This window comes from Strix uralensis, chromosome 20 (genome assembly GCF_047716275.1).
Source record: "Strix uralensis isolate ZFMK-TIS-50842 chromosome 20, bStrUra1, whole genome shotgun sequence".
Classification (NCBI taxonomy): domain Eukaryota; kingdom Metazoa; phylum Chordata; class Aves; order Strigiformes; family Strigidae; genus Strix; species Strix uralensis.
Genome location: NC_133991.1, coordinates 1,560,643 through 1,583,372, shown reverse-complemented (window position 1 = coordinate 1,583,372; position 22,730 = coordinate 1,560,643). Strand labels below are relative to the sequence as shown.

General features: G+C 53.4%; 2 protein-coding genes across 2 annotated transcripts; one reads left to right on the top strand and one right to left on the bottom strand.

Annotated features, from left to right (window-relative positions):
* Nucleotides 1-8,235: 8,235 nt before the first annotated feature.
* Nucleotides 8,236-9,909, bottom strand: LOC141952549 (C-C motif chemokine 4-like). The gene is made up of 3 exons (XM_074890133.1): nt 9,770-9,909; nt 9,076-9,187; nt 8,236-8,685 (listed from the first exon to the last, which is right to left on the bottom strand). The coding sequence occupies exons 1-3, from the start codon at nt 9,837-9,839 to the stop codon at nt 8,598-8,600; spliced, it is 270 nt and encodes an 89-aa protein (XP_074746234.1). The 5' UTR covers nt 9,840-9,909; the 3' UTR covers nt 8,236-8,597.
* A 9,126-nt stretch (nt 9,910-19,035) lies between these two features.
* Nucleotides 19,036-20,418, top strand: LOC141952523 (C-C motif chemokine 4 homolog). The gene is made up of 3 exons (XM_074890089.1): nt 19,036-19,155; nt 19,537-19,651; nt 19,993-20,418. The coding sequence occupies exons 1-3, from the start codon at nt 19,086-19,088 to the stop codon at nt 20,078-20,080; spliced, it is 273 nt and encodes a 90-aa protein (XP_074746190.1). The 5' UTR covers nt 19,036-19,085; the 3' UTR covers nt 20,081-20,418.
* The last annotated feature ends 2,312 nt before the right edge of the window (nt 20,419-22,730 follow it).

The following is a 22,730-nucleotide window of genomic DNA, read 5'->3' as shown; positions in this document are numbered from 1 at the left end:
CTACAATTGGAGGCGGATTTTATCCCCAGAGCTATTTGCGGGAAGCAGTCTGTTGAAATTAGGTATGAGTGCTGTCATGTAAACCCAGGCTGACTTCCAAGTCAGCTGGCTGAGTTTTGCCATGGTACAGTCAGTGCTGTGAGTAAGAGCTGTCTCCTTAGTGGAGGAAGAAGGGTGTGCTGCTTACTTACAGGATGCTCATTGTGGAACCACATTGGTCAGCCGTGTTTTCAACATGCTGTCTCTTGATGGTGCCAAAGATTAAAAGTTTTTTCTCTCTGTGTCAGCTCTGACGAGGTTGTTACCCTCCTGCCTGGAAAAATGGGACCGATAGGACCCACTACAACCATTTTGGGAGAGGCAGGGGAAGAATCCCGACTTCCCAGCTGGAAATCTCTCAGCCTCCTTAGCCCTAAAAAACTTCTCTTCTGCCTCTTCTTCTTCTCTTCTCACCTCCCTGCTCCCAGCACCACAGCAGCAGCAGCCCCATCATAATTCCAGCACCTCCCAGGGCTGTTCCCACCCAGCCTCCACACTGTTGTGGAGCCTGACCTCTCCCCCAGTCCTTTGCCCCAGTAGCCAAGGCCAGGAGCTGGTGGAGCTGGACCCACTATATTTGCCACTGCCGGTTTGGCAAAGGGATGTCTGGAAATCACAGGGTGGGGGTGCAGCGGCATCTCTGCAGGGAGCTCCAAGGAGGGTAGCTCAGGGGCTGGCCAGCTGGGACCACGTCCCCAGCACAGGCTCCTGTGGGGATGCACCTTGAGCAGTGCTCAGATCTGGGTACACTCCGTTAGTGTTTTACTGCAAAAGATGGGCACCAATTATCAACTGTTCTTCAGCCGCTTTGGGAAGGAGATCTTAATTTAGTTTAAAAAAGCACAAGAGATCTTTTGCACCAAGTAAAACCTACAAAAGCACTTTATCAACCTATGGCTTGCATTTAAATCTAGCTGATATCTGTGTGAGTAGAGAATGAAACTGCTGGGTCTGATCTCCCTGCTGCTGAAGTTCTGCAGGGGCGGATGGGGACCTTTGATCTCTGAGGTGTCTCCATCAGATCTGTCTGAAGCAAAAGTTCAAAGCTTTTGTATCACCCCTTGGCCAAGAGTATCCCCACCTGGCAGCTTGTGCACGTCAAATCCTCATCTCCCAGGAAGTATTTCCACCACAAAATGAGCTACTCATCACCCCCAGGAGTCATTTTTCAGGCCCCCCTCATTGCGAGCAACAGATAATCCCCCATAATCAGGGGCAAGCAAGCCAGTGTGAGATATAGTGTCCATAAAACACCCCCAAAGGCCATTGGTGCTGTGGTAATCTGCAAATGTTCAGGTTGTCTCCTGTTCTCCCCTGGCTCGTCACCATGTCTCCACAGGTCGCCCTCTTTATTAACCAGCATTTCCTATTGCAGTTCCTTATTAACTGCCCCAAAGTCTCTATTTCTGGCAGGAGCTGAGGCCACAGCCCTCACCTGCTGTTTCTGGGACTCTGCAGCCTGGGACTGTATTCCCAGCAGCAGCTGCCTGCATCAGTGCAGGGAAAGGGTGCCAAAACCTCACAGAGCCCAAGGGCACAGGGGAGGCTCTCAGTACCCAGGACAAGGGTCCCCAGAGATGAGGGGGCTGCCCCAGCCATGAGGCCAGGGTCAACAAGGGGTCTTTGCAGCCATGGTGGACCCCAGCATCCTCCCAGCAAGAGCAGGCAGCAGAGGGAGTCCCGAAATGTCTGTGCACCAAGAGTTGGTGCCGTAACCTCAACTGATCTTGTCCCTGCATGCTGGCAGGGCACCTGCCTGCGTGCTCCCCCAGTGCTGAGGGACAGAGGGGGTCCCAATTCCTTGTTGATTGGGCACCAGGAGGCACAGCCCCAGGCAGAAGAGGGTGGCTGTCCCTGGGGATGGGGAGGAAGGGTGTAGGGGAGTGGAGGTGGGTGCAGGGCACCCTGGGGTGCAGAGGGCAGCAAGGGCATCAAGGAGATGCAGAAAGAAAAGAAGCAGGGAGCTGGGAGGCTGGGAGCAGAGGAGGGAGAGGGAGGATGCAGCTCTTAGGTCGGGGACGGGAAGAGTCCTGTCAGGTCAGTGGGATTTACAGGCACAGGGGTGCTGCCCCACAGCCCACCCCTGACAGCAGCCTTACAGAGTGAACAAAGACCTGGCAGGAGGAGGTGGGGGACAATGTGCTCCACAGGGAGCCAGGGCCCGGCTCCATTCTGGACTGAGGCTCACAGCAGGCTCATGGCTGGGTCCCCACCCCTTCCCCTGCACATCCAGGGGTCTGGGCTGTGGAGAGCAGGGTTTTGGGGTCCCAAAAGGGCCACTCTGCTGGGGGTGGGTGGAAAGGAGAAGCCTGTGCATCAGGGAGGAGGTCCATCAATGTCCAAGCTCAGTGATGGAGACAGGCATTATGAGCAGAAGGCTTTATTCTTTAAATACAGTGTGAAACCATGTCTAGAGAATAAGGGTGAAAATTGCTAATTAACAGCACACCTGTGCCCCAGAGTAGCTCTGGAAGGAGCCCAAGTGCTCTGCAGGCTGGGCAGGTAGCTCAGCAGGAGGCGAGAGGTACAAGGCTCTGTTTTGCATCCCTGAAGAGCAGCTCTGGCACAGCCCACTGTGGCAGGAGGCAAGGGGGACCCTGGGACACAGCCTGGCAGTGGAGAGAAGCAGGGAAGGGATATAAAATCAAACAGTGCTCATGTTCGTTTGCTTTCATACAGTGGCTCCTTGAGCACTTCACAGAAAGCTTTTAAGCATTGCTATCCCTCACTTACAGATGGGGAAACTGAGGCACGAGCTTGCCTTTGCAGAGTCAGGCTGTGTGAGGTAGGCTGATGGGGCCAGCACTCCCTGTTGGGGACACAGGTTCCACTTCCCTGCCCACAGTACTGTGACAAGCGAGAGGTGATCACAGAATCATCTGGGTTGGAAAAGCCCTTGAAGCTCCTCCAGCCCCACCATGAACCTCACCCTGACCATTCCCAACTCCACCAGATCCCTCAGCGCTGGGTCAACCTGACTCCTCAACCCCTCCAGGGATGGGGACTCCCCCCCTGCCCTGGGCAGCCCATGCCAACGCCCAACAACCACTTCTGCAAAGAAATACTTCCTAAGAGCCAGTCTGACCCTGCCCTGGCGCAGCTTGAGGCCATTCCCTCTTGTCCTGGCACTGGTTCCTTGGCTCAAGAGACTCATTCCCCCTCTCTGCACCCTCCTTTCAGGGAGTTGTAGCGGGTGATGAGGTCTCCCCTCAGCTTCCTCTTCTCCAGACTAAGCAACCCCAGTCCCCTCAGCTGCTCCTCATGTGCTCCAGACCCTTCATCAGTCCATGACACAAAAAATCATTCCCTTTCAAGAGGAGAGAAAGAAACTGGGCCTGGCCCTGGGCTCCCAGGGGCCAGAGCTGGATCACTGGGACACCAAGTGGAGGTGGCCATCTCAGTGTGTCCCAAAAAAATTCACACATGCCTTCACCCAGTCAGTGTCAGGGTGAGAGCAGACTTGATGTTTCTTCCTGGTGATGAAGCTTGGAAGTGGGGAGGACCAGAAAACCTTTGTTGTGGGGAAGGGGTACACCACCACAGAGCTGCACTGTCACACCAGGGCTGGGCATGTCCTTTTTGTGACTATTGCCTAGTGTGGAGGCAGCCAGCCAAGGGGAGGTGCTGCTAAATCAGAGAAGGTCTCTGGGACAGGCTCCTGGCTCTGCCTCAACTTGCTGCAGGCAGGGAGGACCACAGACCTCCGATCCAAGTGGCCACTGCAGAGCATGTGGTTGGTGTCTCCTGGGGCAGGTACCCTCTGGGTATTTCTCTACTGCACAACAAACACCTCACCTGGGAGCACTTTCTCAGTCATGCTCACATGGCTGCAACACACATGATACCAGGAACAACCTGTCATCCTCCCTCCACTGGTCTTATCCCAGTGTCAGCATGGACAGGGCCTTCTCAGCCATCTCCTTGCAACTGGAAAACATCTCTCCTTGCCAGGACTGAGTGATGGTCAATCCCAGATAACAGCCCAACAAGTCCCATTCTTGGTCCCAAGAGGCAGAAAGATTTGTGGGGCCAAGCCAAAGGCTTCCTGCACGGGTAAGAGCCCGTACCCACACAACAGCTGGCTGCTGGCACCTGCTGGTGGTGTAGAAATAGACCTTCATGTATTTCCTGAAAAGCTTCTGCCAAGTGCATGTGAAACAGCACACAGCTGTGTCAGGGACAGCTGAAAGAGATTTGGGGTGCAGGACTGAATATATATGACCAGGAGGGGACACAACAGGGATGTGTACGACCAACTGGGAATAAGCACTCCCAGCAGGCCACGCTCCAGACCAAGGAGTCAGAGAAGGTCATGCCTGTTCCTCAGGCTACAGGTCACTATCATGAGCCCTTCTTCCTCCAGGAGAGAAAAAACCAACCCAAAGACAGAGGTGGATTCACCTGGAGCAGAACAGGACTGGGAGGAGAGGGCAGCAACAAGGAGAGCAAGGTTCAACGAGCGAGACCTTCATGTTCCCATCAGGAGCTAAGCAGACATACAGACCATGTTTGTGCTCAGCCTTGATCCATCCAGTCCCCGCTTTCCACAGGGAAGCACCAGTGATGGGACGTATAAATGGGTGGGTTTAGGGGAAAGGCTTCTTGAGTGACGTGGAGCTGCCAGAACATGGCCACTGTAGGTCAGAAAGACAACTCAAAGAAGCTGATCCATGAGGCCAAGTTCAAACCACCAGCTATCAAAGAGCTGCAGGGAGAGGCCATGTCAGGATGTACATCCTTAATATAGCAGGTGCTTCAGCAACGTCAGCTAGAAATTGTCACAGCTGCACTCCTCATGTTAATACGAATGGTCAAGAGCAGGAGGAGGTGAGAACTGTCCCGCAGGGGCTGGTGGAGGGGGCAGCTGCAGAATCGGGTTAGGAGCAGGGGCCAGCAGGGACACAGTGCAGCCACTGGGTCTGAAGGTCTGCATGGCTCACTTCCCTTCCCAGGGCTTCTCCCAGCTTCACTGGGAGAAAGGGGACAGCCACAGGGTTCATGCTCTCAAAAACAGTGGAGAGAACCAGGCTATCAGGTGCTTTGCCCATGGCACCATGGGGGTCTTCTGACACAGCAGGCAGTGAAGAAAAAGCCTGTGGTTCATGGAGTCCAGCAGAGTCAACCTGCCAGGCCCCATGGGAGCATCTGGCCTTGGCTTTTGTCTCCCTCTGTAAGCACACGAGAAGCTGATGGCTGAGCAATGGCCACCTTCCAGCAGGCAGCTGGGGAGTTAAACTCTTCCCTTGCCTCTCTGCTGCGCTCTCATTTGTTCAGCTCAGATCTGGCTGGTGAACCACTTGGCCTTGCTGAGTCCTGACTTGCTTCTTGAGACTCGGTACCTGGCTCCATACTTGTCTGTGCCCTGTGTCCCACATGCAGTCTCATGGTGGGGCCCATCCCAACTCACACCCCATTTTGCAGCACAGATGTCCCTGAGCTGCTTGCAGAGCAAAGAAACCTGCAGGAAAGGGAGTTTTGGGCTGTCAGAGTTGATGTGGAGAAGGGTGTCAGGGACAGGGACTATCTATAACTGAGCAGATTTCTGTGCAGCAGGCAAAAAAGGCCTGGTGCTGCCCCAAGCCTCAAGACCGGACCATCGAGAGCACCGACACATCCCCTGGATTCTGCAGTATCTCCCCCCACAGCAGCTCTCCCAGCTTGTCCAACTGTCCCCTCCTGGCTGCCTTTCCCTGCTCAGAGCTGGCAGCAGATGAGAGGCTGTGGGCAGGCTGCTCCCTGCACATTTGACCCCTGGGGCTACAATTTCTCCTTTGCTCTTACAGCCCCCCGCCATGGTGCTGCCCCCCCCAGCCCCATCCCCATGGACCAGCATGGACAGACAGGCAGCGCAGGCAGGCATGGGACCCCTGGGCTGGGCTGCCACAGTCCCCACGCAGAGGGACCTGGCTCGTGCCAGGGAAGATGGGTCTGGGAAAAGGGGGCTCAGGGCTCCTGGAGCAGGCTGGCTTGGCTGCTGCTCCTGGAGCTTCAGAAAGGAAACCGAAACCAGAAAGGATGGAGACGGAAATTCCCACGTGTGCCGGGGCTCCCGGCCAGGGACTGTCCAGAGAAGAGCTTCAGCGCTTAGTCCTGCCTCTCCAGCCTGTCCCCTGCACCCTCAGCAAACCTCAGACCCCCCTCAGCCTTCCCTTTCACCACGATGTCCATCCTCCGTCCCCTCGCACTGCGCCGAGCCCCACATCAGGGACTGGTTTGGGCTCCTGCAGTTCCTCTGCAGCACCCAGCTCAGCTTCTCAGCACAAAAGGCGACGGAGCCTGCAGCAGGCGTGAGGGGGTTGGGATGCCCTCAGGAGTAGAGGAGACCCCCAGAACTCCTTTCCCGGGCTCCTGGCCTGCCCACCCGCAGGCAGCAGCCCCTGTCCATTCACTCCACCATGCAGCAGCCACTCTCTGCTCCCGTGTTTCACGGCGCAGTGGGGAAGCCTTGCTCAGGATACACCCTTCTGCAGATTTTTGTCTCTCCCCCGCAATGGTAAGCCCTGACCATAGAGTCAGACAAGATTTTTGCAAACATGCTGATCCACCTTGTCCCTGCTTGGACCTAACCCTCTCTGCCAGGACCCTGCTTTGCCAGGGGAGTGCAGGGACCCTGCCAAGGGTGAGCGAGAGCCTGTGCCTTTCCCAAATCATCCTCCCATCATAGAGCCACCCCCATGGAGCTGGAGAGGAGCCCCCCATGTGGTTCCCCATCACCAGCACTATCTCCTGGGACACAACATGGTGCCTGGGCTGGGTCTGCCCTTTGCTGGGATGCTGCTCCCTGGGTGCCCCAGGAGCCTTCCCGCCTGCAGCCAGCTTTCCAGCCTAGAAAACACAACACTAGAGGGAAATCACAAGACAACGTGGAGGTGCTTTCCCAGCCTCAGGATTGTCAAGTCTGGTCTATAGCTGCAGGAAGAAATAAAACAATAAGAAAAGGCCTTTTTTGCATTAGGAAGAAGAAATAGTGACTGGAACAGGATGGCTGCAAGGCCAGACCAGCTCTTGGTGACCGTGTTGTGGGGGCATTTCTTCCCAATGTGCAGAAGCAGAGAAGTGCTGAGCATGATTGCAGTGGGAAAGCTGTGCCCAGCACTGTGCTTCTGCCCTTGGGACCTGCTCCCTCTCATTCATGTTCCCACGCAAAGCCACATCCTGGGAATGACTGCAGCAGATTTGCTGGTGGCTCTTTTTCCCCTGCAGCATATCTGAACCCTTCCCTTCGTTCTACAGGTGGGACAGTGAGAAACAACCCCTATTGGAGTGGTCAGAAAGAAAGCTGGGGTCCCTGCCTCTCCCCAGGCAGCACTGCCAGGCCCAGCAGGACCCAGCTGCACACAGGGACTGGCAGGCAGAGGTGTGGTGATGTCTCGGAGGAACAGATTCATGTGAGGAGAGACACCGTGGGGCCTCTGGCAGTGTGCATGTGGGTGCCCATGGGCTCTGTGCCAGGAAATACTGCTGCATAACTGGCAGAAGTGGCTGGGCGGGGGGGCGGTACGGGCAGGGAATTGGCCCTGCTCTGTGCCCCAGCATCCTCAGCACGAGGGCAGATGAGCAGCTCATGAGCTCCCAGGGGAGCCCCAGCACTGCAGCAGCTCCATGCCCCCTGCTTCCTCCCATCCGACCATGAGCCACTGTCCCTGCTCCCCCCGCAAAGCCTCTGTCAGGATTTTACCCCTTACAGCAATGTGTCCCATCACCATCCCGTTGCACACACAGCACGTCCAGGGACCAGTCTGGGGTGTGGGGTGTGGGGCTGGGAGCAGCAAGCAAGAATATGAGATGTGCCTGGGGTGTGTGGAGAGCATATTCATGTATGCAAAAGGCCCATATGTGCATACAGACATGTCTAATTCTGTAGAGAATGTGGGAGGCAGGGGTGTATGTGGTGGGGAAATGAGGTGTCGGAGGATATTCATGAGTTTGCAGTATGGAAACTTTATGGTTTTGCCTCAAACCATTTCCCATCATTACAGGCCATATAGATTGCGCGGATAGGCTCAGGGTGAGGTTCTGTCTGTGTGCTGGTGAACACCGCACAGATGCACATAAAGGTTAAAAAGCAGAGGTTTTGTGCAAATTCTTTATTCTCCAGAATCATGATTTCACATGTGTAAGACAGGGTCACCCATCATCCAACACTGAGACTCTGAGCCACCCTCCCATAAATACCCTCCCTCCCACCCTCCCATAAATAGCATTATTATCCACAGAAGAAAGTACTGCATATCCTATATGATAATTCCTGAAATTTTCAATGAAATTTAAAAATAATATAAGAACAATAGAGGTGCAGTCCCATGAGCCTTCCCTGGCCACAGGTGGAGGGGTCAGGGCAGAGGGATGAGGTTGCAGACTGGTCCGTGCAAGCCAAGGGCAAGCAGCAGCACCCCAACACGAGGTGTCCCGTGGTGCCTTCCAGCAGCCCCTTGGAGCCACCTGCAGATGACGTGGGCTCGTGCAGCTCCTGTTGCCCCAGTGTCCTGCTCCACCGCAGGAGCTCAGAATCACGCGACTCATGCACGATAGCAGCTACGTTTGCCATCTTGATTTGCTCAGTTCTGCTTCAACTTTTGCAGGTAACTTTGGACCCAGGTGTCACCGGGATTGGCACAGACCTGGCGGCCTTTCTTTGTGATGAACCTGTGGAACAAGGATGAGACATATTAGATCTCTGCTCAGACCTAGGAGAGCCTGGATCCCAGATTTGGGGCATTGCAAGAGGTTCTGCCTTGTGCCCTAAGCTGATGCTGAAACCAGTGGCTGGCTGTGATTTTCCCTATTCCCATGCCTTTTCCCACACTGCCTCCTCAGCTCCTGCAGGAACATCACTGAGCGTCCCCACAAGAGCATCCCTGGCAGTCCTTGTGCAAGCCCCTTTCCCTCGGGGTTCCCCTCACCCTGCTCTGTTCCTACAGACCCCTGTGCCCACAGCCACCCTGCAGAGCTTGTCACCCACACGCACACAACCCGCAGCAGCTGTCCCCACACTGCCACAGCTTGTCTGCACCCAGGAGTCAGGCTGGTACTTACACAATGGCCGGCAGCGTGCAGCTGGTGCTGGTGCTGTAATAACGCAGGATGAGCTTCTGCGGGAGCTTGTGGTGTGTGTAAGAGAAGCAGCAGATTGGGAGGTCAGATCCAACTGGAAGAGGCAAGGAGAGACAACGTGAGCATATGCTAGGTGTGTGTCGGGAGCAGTCAGCCCATCAGCTCAGGGAGCTGTGCTGGCCGGGAAGGGAGTGAGGAATTACAGAATAATTAAGGTTGAAATGGACATTGGGGATCATCTGGTCCAAAGCCAGGAACAATATTGTCAGGTGCTGGGGGAGATTCCCACCCAATCTTGCTCAGAGATTCATTTCCCCACTTTCCCCAGCCCCAGGACAGAGACTGAAGTCCTTAAACTAAAACCAGGAATAAGTATTCTGAGCCCAGGATGGCTGGACAGATGGATGGCTGGATGGCTGGATGGAGGGATGGAGGGATGGAGGGAGGGAGGATGGAAGGAGGGAGGAATGGAGGGAGGAATGGAGGGATGGAGGGATGGAGGGATGGAGGAATGGAGGGATGGATGGGTTTTCTAATTCTGGGGTCCCTACATGACCTCCGTGCAGAATGGAGAGTGGTACAAATGCTGAAAAATTCCCAGTTATCTTCCAGGGGAACTCATTAGAGAAATGATAAAAAAGGCTCAGATCTTCACAAATGAAAAAGCAGGACTCACCTGGGCCAGAGAAAGTTTGGGAGCAAGAGGCTGCAATGACAAGAACAAAAATGACTGCAGAGACCTTCATCTTCCCAAAGGGTGAGGGCAGTCGGAGCAGGACCAGAAGCTCTGACAGACGCGGCTCAGACTGCTGCAGCTGGATTCAGCTCCCTTTTAATAGGGAGTTCTGGTGGCAGCCGGGAGAAGCCGAAGTGGAAATTCCAGAATGATGACAGAGGATGTCACGAAAGTGAAATAGCTGAAGGGTATTAGGGAAGGAAAAAAAAAAAAAAAAGTCAGAAAGAATGGGATATAGTTCACATTGGAGCCAAGTATGTTGAGCTCTGACTCAGTGTTCATTTTCGATTTTATTAAATCAAAAGGAAACGAAAATGTGCCAAGTGGCAGGGCCCCAAAGAGCAGAACTATTTATCTGAACTACAGGAGGGATTTTCCCTGTGAGTCCATATAGCAAAAGATACAATGTTTGCCTAAGATTATGCAACTCTGGAAAAAAAAACAACAGCCAGGCTCCAAAGCCCTCTCGTGCTGCTCTGTGATGGGTGTTATCAGAGGTTGCTAAACCGCAGCACATGGAGCTGAGACATGCCTGAGCCGTGGGCTCTGTGCTACCCAAAGTGCTCTGCTCCCGCCAGTCCCGCGGTGCTTGGCTTCACATGGACCAGCCAGGAGCCGCTGCTGGAGACACCCCTGGGGATTGTCCAGTCCAGTCCCTGCTCAAAGCAGGGTCGGCTGGGAAGGCTGCCCAGGACTATGTCTAGATGGGCTTTGAATGTCTCCAGGGATGGAGATTCCACGACCTCTCTGGGCAACCTGTTTCAGTGTTCAGTAATAAAGTTTTTTTTCAGTTCAGTTCAGTAATAAAGGTATTTAAATAGACTTTCCCATTGCTTCTTGTCCTGTCACTGGCCATCACTGCAAAGAGTCAGGCTCCATCCACTTTGCTCCCCACACACACAATTTGATGAGATCCCCCTGAGCCATCTCTTCTCCAGGATGAACAGTCCCAGCTCTCTCAGCCTCTTCTCCTAGGAGACATGCTCCTGTCCCTTAATCATCTTCATGGCCCTTACTGGACTCTCTCCAGTATGTCCATTTGTCTCTCATACTGAGGAGCCAGGAACTGGACCCAGCACTCCAGGAGCGGCCTCACCAGCGCTGAGCAGAGGGGAAGCGTCACCTCCCTCAACCTGCTGGCAATGCTCCTCCTAATGCAGCCCAGGAGGGTGTTGGCCTTCTTTATGGCAAGGGTACATGTCCAGTTTGATGTCCACCAGGATCCCAGGGTCCTTTTGTGCCAAATTGCTTCCCAGCTGGTCAGCACCAGCATCTACTGGTGCCTGGGGGTGTTCATCCCCAGGGCAGGACTTTGCACTTCTTGTTGAACTTCATGAGGTTTTTGTCAGTCCATTTCTCCAGCCTGATGAGGTCCCCCTGGATGGCAGCACATCCCTCTGGTGCATCAGCCACTCCTCCCAGCTTTGTGTCATCAGCAAACTTGCTGAGGGTACATTGTCCCATCATCCAGGTCATTAAGATATTAAACAGTACTGGCTCCAGTATCCATCCCTGGGGTTCCCCACTGGCAACCAGCCTCCAGTTGGACTTTGTGCCATGGATCACAACCCTCCAAGCCCAGCCATTCAGCCAGTTCTCAGTTCTTCTCACTGCCATTTATCTAACCCATACTTCATCAGTTTGCCTATGAGGATGGTATGGGAGCCTTACTAAAGTCAAAATAAACAACATCCACTTATCCCTCTGCCCTCATCCTCCTGGCCAGCCATCTCATCTCAGAAGGGTACCGGGTTGGTGAGGCATCTGACTACACACAGTCACCTTAACAGTCACAGGCCTCCACAAAGCAGCCAAATGGCAGGATCTCACCCTGCTTTGGAGGGTCTTTGCAGACAGGGGGGTCTTTTTCCACCCTCAACCTCAGCCCCCAGTGGAGTGGGGAGTTCACTGGAAGAGGTGGTTTGCCACACCGGAGACATTTTGTCAGCCTGAACCACTACCTCCAAAAGCTCCCCTGAGTACAAGATGGATTTTCTGGCCAAAAAGGTGAGAAATGGGTGGTGGAGAACCTGTGCGGCATGGAAGAGACTTTCAAGCCTTGTCAGGTCACTGGCTCAGGGCAGCTCCTGCCTGGGGTGCAGGGCAGAGCAGCAGCTCTGCAAGGAGAGGGGTGACCTGGGGTTTCCTGTCATCCTGCCACAGCCTGGAGGTGCAGCTGGGGTCAAAGCCCCCCTCCACTGCAGAGAGGATGCTCAGACCTGCAGGTGGGCTCCCAGGACTGGATTTTCATCCCCAGAAGTATGAATCCCCTGTTTGACTACCCTGGAGCTGCAAGTGGAGACACCATCCTTCACAAATTGGCTCTTCTCTAGCAGGGACAAAAATAAGGTTCAAGGCCCCTGACATAGGTGATGATCTGCTCCTCCCCACACTTACTCCTGCTTCCCTGCAAGGTCTTATCCTGAGTTACAAACCAGGACACTGGTGCTGTAGGCTGTGGCAGGCTGCAGGCTCACCCTGAGGGTGTGCTTTTATTGGTGCCAAAGACTCTGTAAGTCCTGACACAGGTATCGGGGAAGGTGTTGGGTTTTGCTGGATTCGTAGCAAGCCCTGGCAGGACCAGCTCTGCTTTCCCTGCGTAGGTCTCAGCAGCTCTGGGCAGAGGTGAATGGCAGAACAAGAAGTGGCCGCAGCTTTCAGCTGAATTGCTGCAGAGCAAAACCAAATTATGGCTTTTTGCCATGGAAATAAATCATGCAGAAACCAACAGTGGGAGTCTGATGTTCCTCTGTGCTTGCAACTCAGCATGTGCATGAAGAAATGACAAATTGCTGGCTGCCAGTGGTGCAGTGCCGGGTGAGAAAGGTTGTGGCTGCAGAAAGACAGCTTTGTGGCTAACACCAGATTTGCTCATGGGAACTTCACAGCTTCTGCTCTCCAGCCTGCGGCCTGCAAGGAGCAAGCCACAGGGCCAGCAGCACGCAGTGCCACCAGCACACAGTGCCGCCTCGCTCGCGGCACGGAGCACCCAGGGGTGGCGGGGAGGTGCGATGGGAGTGCGATGTGATCTGCATCAGGCAGCTCTGTCCTCCAACTGGAAGCCCTGGGATGGTCAGTGGAAGGAAAGGAGCCGTCATTTACTGTTAATGACTTTTGACAGAGCTGGAGGAGGAGGGTCTGCAAACAGCTGCTGCAGCCGCAGTCGCTTGGTTGTGTCATCGCACACAGGTTAGCGTTACAAAACGGCCCTTTGTCAGCTGTGATGTTGTTTCCTGCAGAGTACTGAGAAGCCTCCTGGAAGGGGGACACCTCTGCCTCCCCAGCTGCTCCTCTGCACCGCTGGCCCCCTGCCACAGGACTCTCTGGCTTCGAGTCACTGGCTGCAGCCCCGGCTGCGTGCTCCTGCCAGGCTGCTCCCAGGGCACTTCGCCCTCGCTGGCTCCCAAGGCCAGCTTCTGTTTTCAGTTTTCTGTTTCTGTACACTGATTTCCGTTTCTCTGTCAAATCCCAGAGCCCTCTGCTGTCACAGTTCCTGCAGTTTAAGTATTTATAAGTTGACCTCTCTCAAGCTTCCTTTATTATTCCTGGAAACAAGCCTATTTTTTATCTTTTTAGCCTCACCCAGACTGGGGCATGAGATGTGTTTGGGTGCAGGCAGGATAGAAAAAGAAAGTTAAATTATTCAAAGAGGAAGACTGTAGGGAAGGATGTTATTGTGGGTGCTGAGTCTTCTTTCCCTAGGATAGATGGTGACAAGGATTAGCTCAGAGGCTTTGGGACTCCTTCAAGCCCCCCCTCAAAGTCCTGCACTCACCAAGAGCCACAGATCACAAGGCACATACCCCCAGGGCAGAGGGGTAGAGGGTACTTTGCTTAGATGATGGTGAGGGCTGTCCCCAGGCTGATGGGGAAGCCTTGTCTGCCTTCGCCCAGGGGTACAGCTGACCCATGGGGGCTGCACCATCCCAGCCCTGGCAGTAGCACCATCAGAGGGACCTTGGAGCAGGTAAAGGGATATTATCCTGTCCCTGTCACTCCTGCTAGCCATTCGATCCTCTTGCCCAGAAGCCCACAAGCGGATGCGAGCTCTGGGGTGTGGGTGCTCCATCTGGGAGATGCTGGTGGATTCACCTGGGACAGACTTGCAGTGCCCTGGGGGTCACAGCCTCGTCCCTCTGCTCACAACCTGGGGCAAAGGCGATCCCTGACCAAGTCCAGCTCCCCTCCACTCCTACTCACAAACCACAAACCATCCCCAAGGGATGCAGGAGGCCACATGGGGAGGCTGCCGAGCCATGGCATGACAGTGAGCAGTGCCAGAGTTCCCCGAGCCCTCCCCTCTCCCCAGAGGATGCGGGTGCCAGGCAGAGCCTATGCTGGCCAGGGTGGCCAGACAATGGCCCTTTTGAAGGGCACAAGCCCATCTGGGGAGGCAAAAGCCTCAGCATCACAGGGAACAGGATGGGACCTGCGCTTCACAGAGGCACTGCAGAGCGCCCTAACTTACAAACAGCCCCCACACATGGGAAGTGGTTTGCAGCCTTGCAGCGAGCTCAAAATAAATTGTGACTCTAGTAAACATCCAAGCTCCGCTGTCAGTCTCCATGCATGACCACCGCAGCTGGAAAGCTCACACCTCCCATGGGGGTTTCCTACCCCCATCAGTACCGGGTGGGGACCGACACCACATACATCTCTGCCAGGATGCTGCAAAGAGAGGGACCAAGCCTGCGCTGGTGGACACGGGGTCTTCGGCAGAGCCATGCATAAGGGAAGTCTTCATCTGTGGCAATGGCCCTGACACAAGTTTAAAGGTTAACCCTGGTCTCAGCCCCCTCTGTGAGCAGAGGAAGCTCATGATGCTCGGCCATCCCTGAAGCACCCGTGGGACGCAGCCTGCCACCCTGCGCTCTGCGGGCCACTCGCAGCCAACCCACCCAAACCTCCCAGAGAGCTGGGCTCCCAGGAGCACTAATGAAAATGAAAACAATCAATTTGTGGCTTGCTTCTTTTCCTTTTTGCTGGATTATGATGAGCACACAAGGCCCAGTGAGTTCATTTAAAAACTGCTTTTGTTTTTCATCCTAGCAGAGCCCTGAATTTTCAGCCTGGTCTTCCTTGTTCTTTCTGGAGGGCTCAGGTGAGGTGGGATGTCCCCCAGGGCAGAGGATACAGCCCCAGCAGAGACACTTCATCTGGTCCTCCCAGGCATTTGCAGGGTTTGAGGGATGCTGAGGGGTGTGGGTCAGGCATGCCCCTGCCCCTGGAGCTGGCAGTCAGGGCGAGCCTGGAGCACAGCCCCACAGACACTTCTCAAAAAATGGTAAAACTCAAGTTTTCCCCGTTTCTTTCTTTTCCTTTCATGACAAGGATGGAGAGGAATGTGAACCAAGAAGGCTTTTTTATTTCAGTTTAATTTGCTTTGAAATACTGTACACTTAATCCTCTTAGGTTTATTTTGTTTCAAAATAAAGGCCAGGAATAATTTGAGGCATCAGCCATTAGAAAGTGATAGTATTCCCCAGGGATTTTTTTTCAGAAAACGCCCTTACTAGAGGAAGTTTGAACCTTTAATGAGATACATTTTCTTATCAGCTATGAACATCTTCCTGGCCTGACAGCATTTCAGGGAAACGTGAAGGGCTCTCCTGTGCAGCGCAGCCCGGCTGGGATGGCCACGTTCTCCCCTTCATCCGATGCGGTGCAGACAGATGGTTCCCAGTCACAGGCACAGGTTCCCACAGGAGCCATTTCCAGGACATGATGTCATCTCAAAAATTCCAAGATTTCTCCAGAAACATCAAGAATGGTGGGGGTGAAATTTCTGGATACTGATGTAAAGACACCGGTGCCTGAGCTCTGAGCAGGGCAGGATGGAGACTGCTGCAGGTGGAAGCAGAGCTTGTCCTAGAGGCAGTTTCTGAACTCAGGACACTTTTAAGTACTTCCTTTTCTGAACGAATCCTGACAAATCCAGCTTAACCTTAAAACCTGCTATAAATAGCAACTTACATCAGCCAGTCTCACTACTTTTTTCAGGGTTCCCCTTTCATTCAAGATTGAGAATTTCCCTATTTCTATTATCACCGGATTTATTTTGGGCATTTGCTTTACTTAGCACTTTCTCCTGGGATTTTTTGGGGACTGGCAGAAAACCTCTATCATACCCCTCTATGTAAATTGGTGCAACATCAGCCAGACTGCTTCGGGCAGCCCATCCTGCTGACTCCAAGCACTGTCTGACAATGGTGGGGGCAAGGGGATACCACAGGCTGGGTCATGGATCCTGAAACCAGCTGGAGCCACAGTGGGAAAACTTCCACCTTAGGCCACTGTTTTGCTGTGCTACGAACATAATTCCCACTGACGTGCTCCAGCCCACTCTTCCGTGGGCATCTCTCCATCTCAGAGCACCTCCCAGGTCCTTCATCCGAGACATGCAGCTTCGCCTCTTTCTAAAAGGGGGAAGAGCTAGAAGAAATTACTTTCTCATTTCATCATGACTGGAATGCAGGGGAGTGGGTGAGGAAATGCTTTTTAGGAGCATGTTGCAACATCTCAGGGCATTGCTGATACGACCGTAGCCTCCCACCTCCGGCTGGCAAAGAGATGGCAGAGTGGGGGCTTCTGGCAGATTTCTAAGGAAAAAACAGACCCCTGGAAAGAAAACACCCTGACTTTGGGGTTATTTTTAGCTTTCGGCAGTAGAAAAGTTTCAGCCGTTACTTGGCCCCCATAATACACATTATCTAGACTAAACTGATCCTAAACTGACTCAGCTAAACTGAGAAATTTTTTTTGATTAATCAAAAAATGGTCCCTGACAGTCCAAAATAATTTGTCATCTGCTTCCCAACAAAGGTATAAAAGCATGAAGGTTTTCAGCTGCCTGAAACAGAAAAATACCTCACTGAAACCATTTGAATAATCAATGCAGATTTCCAACTAATTCTTCTCTTTTAATAAAACTTGTTTTTTATCAGAACATTTCTGCACCATAAATGGAACTTCTCCTGCCTGCCCTACCCACACCGCGTGCCTTGGGAGCAGGACAGGACCAGATGTCTGTAGGTGGTAGATCTCAAGACGTGACCCCTGAATACTTGAAGGTACAATCACAGGGAACAGCTCAGAGGCTGAGCAACCGCACAGAGGAGCCAAGTGAGCCAACGCTAGCTCAGAGCCGATTTCTGGTCCAGCCGGTGTCCATCTGAACGCCAGGTTCCCACCTCCTGCCTGGCTGGGCGCCCTGCCTGAGGAGGCAGGCTCTCTCCTCAGCCTCCCAGGATATTTGGGGACAAGCGAGCAAAACAGAGAGGGGAATGAGGTCTGAACTGATGAGTGAGCCTGCGAGGTGATTCCCTCTGTGAATAGCAAAGGGAAGGATGGAGGGGGACCAGATTGGCCATGGTGTGTCCAGGAAGGGGGTGATGCTCAGCTTGGCAAGGGCCACATTTGCTCCATGGGGTAGATTTTTCCTCCCCAGGCAGGGCAAGGGGCAGGCACACCACCACAGGTCCCAGCAGGATCCTCCTTGAGGGTGGGCCACCTCTGGGACTTCTCCTGTGCAAGTCCAGCACCACGTTGTCCTCCAGACCCTGCGGAGCAGAGCAGTTAACCTGCATGGGGCTAACCTGCCACGGCTGGTGGAAGGCCATGGGCTGCCCTGCCTCCCCTTCTACCAGCCACGGCTGGTGGAGGGCTGCGCACACCATGCGGCATTGGAGTGATATTTGGAAAACACCAGGTTATTTACAGAAGGTGCCTGGGTCTATAGCTGGGTCCCTTTAATAGAAACAGGATGAGTCAGTGCCCGGCGCTGCGGTAGGAGTGCAGAGGCGCTAGTGGTGCGGTTGGGTTGCTCTACTCTACATTATAGTCCTTCCACTGACTTTCAGGCAGCATCTGCCAAGACATCACCACTTGGTGATGTCTTGAAAATAATGAAATGGAGACGTTTCCCAGAAATGCATCTGTTTCCCTGTTGAGAAGAGATGTCCTTCTAGGAACATCTCGTTACAGCAGGACAGTCCTCAGTTCTTCCCAGAGCACCCATCACCTCCCCGCCAGGCCTTCCCTCTCCTCCTCAGGGACAGAGAAGAGTTTGGTAGACTTCCATGGCAGTCTGTGTGTAGGCTGGTGGCTTCTTCTCAGTCACAGCCCTTGCCTAACCCTCAGAGATCTGTGAGCTCTTATTATCTCCCATACAACATGGTCATTCCTTCTTGCTGTGGTCATTAGAATATTCTCTCTTCTGCTGAAACTGGATACTCTTTTCTTCCTGGACATCCCAGTTATCTGCCCATGCCCTCACCCCCCAGTTAATCTGTTTCTGGTCTTCATAAGTGGTATCTTCTTCCTCACCCTGCTCCTGGAGCTCCTTCTGCCTCATCTTCAGGGTCACAGTCAAAGTGTCCATGCTTCTTTTGGCTCTCTGCATCTCCATGCCTAGCAATGATAGGCCTCACCTATCAATAGCCCTTGAAATTTAACTGTCTAATCTAAATTGGTCATTTAGTGTCTCCCTATAGGACCTGAAGTGTGGCAGGCACCTCCAGGAGACAACACTCCATCTCAGCTCTCCCTTCCCTTAAACTGAGGAGGAAACTCAAGTGCTTCAGCTTCTGGGACTCATTTCATGCCCACTGGTACCTGTGCTGCTGCCCGCAGTGCTGTCACAGCTGCAGGACATGATTTGAGTCCCCTCAAACTATGTGAAACACAGACAGGACATGGAGCCCACTGGTGATGGCTCCCATCACCTGCTACTGGGGCAGCATGGGCTGTGCAGATGTGGGAGGGAAACAGTCCATGGTAGAGGAGATCTCAGACCCTTTTTCCTTAACCAGCCTCATCCCATTCATGCTCTTCCACCCATTTGCACAGCCCTTGGAAGGATGCACTCTCTCCTCCAAGCTGCTTGGTCAAGTTGGGTAACAGGGACCTATTGACAAATGCAGGAACCTCCACAGGGGAACTTCTTACTATGGGACATGCATGAAAGAAGCAGAAATAGCAGTGGTGACTGTTTCATATCCTGTGTCACTGGGGAGGCACTGAATCAAGGGGGGAGCTTCACCCTTCCGGGCCTGGGGCCGCTGCTCCATTTCATCACGAGACTACACCACAAGCAATCTCTTCTCTGGGGGAAATTCCACCATGCCTACGCAAACTGCTGCATGGACCTCCTCACCCTATAAATTGAGGAGCTGCTCAATGTCTCACCATCAAACAGAAAAGAGGCTTTCAAGCTCCACTTGCCTGCTTCAGCTCCGGCCACCACTTCTCAGCTGACATGAAGGTGTTTGTTGCTGCCCTTGCCGTTCTCATCGCTGCCTGCTGCTACCAGACCTCCGCTGCACCGCGTAAGTCCCGGCTCTCCCCCTTCTCTCTAAATGGGGACAGGAGAGATGCTGCTGCTGGGACAGAGTCCCTTCTGCCAGCTTTTCCACCCTTGGGTCCCTTCCTGTGTCAGATCAGGTGGATCGGATGCAGGTGGTCCAGGGCCGTTGAGGCTCTCCTGCTGTGGGAAAGGCACGGCTCAGAGCACAGCATGGGCCATGTCAGTGCCAGCTCAGGGTGAACCCAAAACAGAAAGAATTGAAGGAAGAAGAAAACAGACCTCATCTTTTCTGTTCTTCCTCCCTGTCCCATCTGCTGCCCAGACCTGGGGGACTGTGGTCCCAGCTCCTTGCCCCTGCTCCCCATCCCTTGCCACAGCTGACAACCACCTTTGCCCTTCACAGTTGGCTCTGACCCACCGACCTCCTGCTGCTTCACCTACACCTCCCGGCAACTGCCCCGCAGCTTCGTGGTGGAGTACTATGAGACCAACAGCCAGTGCTCCCAGGAAGCCGTCGTGTAAGTCCTCTCCTCCGGGGCGGTGGTGGGCTTTCCGTTTGGGCTGAGGATCTGGAGAGGGAAAGACGCATCTTCAAAATACAGTAGATGGCGGCTGGCCCCAGGGGATGGGAGGATGGGGGGAAGAGGTGCAAGCTGATGCCCCATGGGCTCAGGACACAGAGGGCTCACACCGGTCCTGCTCCACCGTTTTGCAAACTATCTGGTGGCTGCTTGATACGATGGGCATTGCATGCTGCATGTCCAAATTCTGCTGATGTTTGCGAGAGGCTGGGTTTGGGGCAGGGCTCCTCTCCATGCAGCGCTCTCCCTCCAAAAACTGACCTCTCTGTGCCCCACAGGTTTATCACAAGGAAGGGCCGTGAAGTCTGCGCCAACCCCAAAGAGGACTGGGTCAAGCAGTACATGAGCGAGCTGGAGCTGAACTGAGGTCCCAGGACAGACCCTGCCACCCGGTGTCCCCGGACTGCCGGGACGAGCGAGCCACGGCCAGCTGCGGGCTCTGTCAGAAATGCTTCGGTGTCATTTAAAGCTAGCTGAGAAATTGAAAATGTTCCAGAATCTGACTTTAATGTTTTGTTATTTAATTTTTTTATAGAGGAGGGATCAGGTGCAATAACTCCACTTCAGACAAATAATAATATTATTTAATAGATGTATTTTTTTAAATGAAGACATGCTCAGGTTAAATTTTCTGTATTTAATTAATTGTATTTTTGATGTAATATTTAATTCAAATTTTGAGAAATAAATATTTTTGTAAGGACTTTCTGTCTTTGCCTCTATTACAGTTATTTGCAATGACAATAGCTGAAACTCTAACAGCGGGAACGTGTTCTTTATTCCTTTCTCTATGTTGTCAAAACCCACACAAGCTTTCCCTATCGGAACATCCCGTTTTGCAAAACAGGAAGATAAAAACCATGAAGGAGGAGGTGTGAGAAGGGCATAGATTACATTCAGGTATCTTGGGTCACTCTTTTTATCAGGTATTTAATCACTACTCATTCTGACTACTGGCAGCTAGTTAAATTCTATCACTGGCCCCATTACGGTCAATTAAAATGTTACCTTTAGGGGCTACAGTTTAACATGCTGGCTGTTTCAGGGAAAGTTTTCTGAGAGCTGCAGCTAAAATGGATCAGTTATTCCCAGAGCTGAGGATGGAAAAAATATGTTTCACTACAAGACTTTTAGAACTATTTCATTAAACTCTCGTTTAGCTGGGACAGGAGGCTTAGCAGATACGCCTCTCTTACAAGGAAAGGTACTTTTTCTCTGTGCCTCCAAAACCTGCCCATCTCTGGAGATGCCTGTCCAGAGATGCAGTGTCCCCCCGCAATCACCCTGCCAGACCCCAGCCCCAGAGCAGGATCTGACCCACAAGGAGATATCTCCACTCAGCCCTGGGGCTGATCTCCCACTGGAGCTGAAAGAGATGGAGCCCACACCAATGATGGCATTTAGGTTGCTCTGATCAGCTCTAGTCACGTGCTATTGGATGAACAAGGGTTTGGGTTCCTCCTGACTGGACCTCTGGTGCCTATAGGGCAGCCAAACAAAAAATGCTCAAGCCAGAGATCTGCCTGCACTCAGCTCAGCCCACAGTGTTTACATACTGAATTTGGGAGGACAAACATGAACATCAGTGAGACACAGGGCAGCAGAGCAGGAAGGGAGCTCCTGGGGAGTGGTGAAGATGAGCAGACACAGGGCAGAGGCTTGGTGGGAGCCGTGCAGTGAGAGGAGCCTCAGGTGGGGCTGGAAGGGACCAGGGGGATGTGGGTGTGTTTGGGGGAGGAAGGAACATATCGGTTATGTCAGAGGCCTCATCACTTCACGACTGCAGCCACCAGCTCCTCAGCCCACAGGGCAGCGTGTAATCCACCAGTCATCTCTCTACAGTGCTGACTGCATCCAGCTTAAAATAGCATCTGGTGAGGAGGGGGGTGAAATGGGACCAGAGCCCCTTTCCTGAGATGCTGCTGGGAGGGAGCCCATGGCTGGGAGGTTCAGGTGGACATCACCACAAAGGCTGCTGTGCCTTGGTGACAAGGAGCTGCTCCTGCATGTGAGGGCAGTGGCTTTGGTCACAGCCCTGACCCCCCAGGCACTGCATGCCCCAGGGCCAGTGCCCAGAGCAGGACTCATCATGGCCATGCCAGAGTGAAGACACCTTGGCCGCTGGGTACCAGTTAGGCCCTATCTGAGTGCCGGAGCCCGGTAGGTCCACCCTGATGACTGACATTGGCACAAAGCTGGGTGCCCAGAGCTGCCCGTGCTTCAGAGAACAGCAGGAGCAGGGGACAGGAGTGGGCAGACTTGCAACAAGGTCACCCCAAAATGGCTTGAGCCTCCACAGTCCCTCCTGGTTAGAAGCCCCATCTGTCTCTGTGGCACTGGGAGCAGTCCCAGACCCTTGGGGTTTCTTGTCAAAGAACCAGAGAGCAGGGTCAGCCGGCAAGCACCATCCAGCCTGTGCACTGTTTGAGCCTGTTGCGAACAACCCCATGTGCCAACGTCCTTAACAACCCGGGTCACATTCAAGCCACCCACAGCAGACACCTACCCCGGGTACCTCAGCTAACTCCTCACCACTATTCTGGGAGCCTGCAGGGAGTCCTGAATTGCTCATGTCTTTCTTAATCTTACACCCACCTACGTGTGACAGCTCAGAGGAGCCCTCAAAGTGCATGTGAGGAATACAGCGTGCTTGTTAATCCACACCCCCAGGCACAGAGGTGTGAATGAAGCCTGCACGAGCAAGGCAAAGGCGGCCAAGCAGCTTTCAGCAAGCTGGCAACTGCCTCCAAAGTCCACCAGCAGCAGCGTGTGCATGGAGAAGGCATCCCTGGTGATCTCCGGCATTGTCACATTTTGCAAAGGAGGAAGAGGAGGAGTGCAGGAAGGTGGCCCAGAGCAGGAACAGGCAGGGGCTGAAGTACCTGTGTTGTCATTAGGTCAAATCTGCACCCAGGGATCACCCTGTCCAGAGCGGGGGATGTATTTGCCATATACATTGATGCAGCTGTTTGAGGCTGACCTTGCTGCTAGAGCTGAGTGATGCAAGAAAACCCTC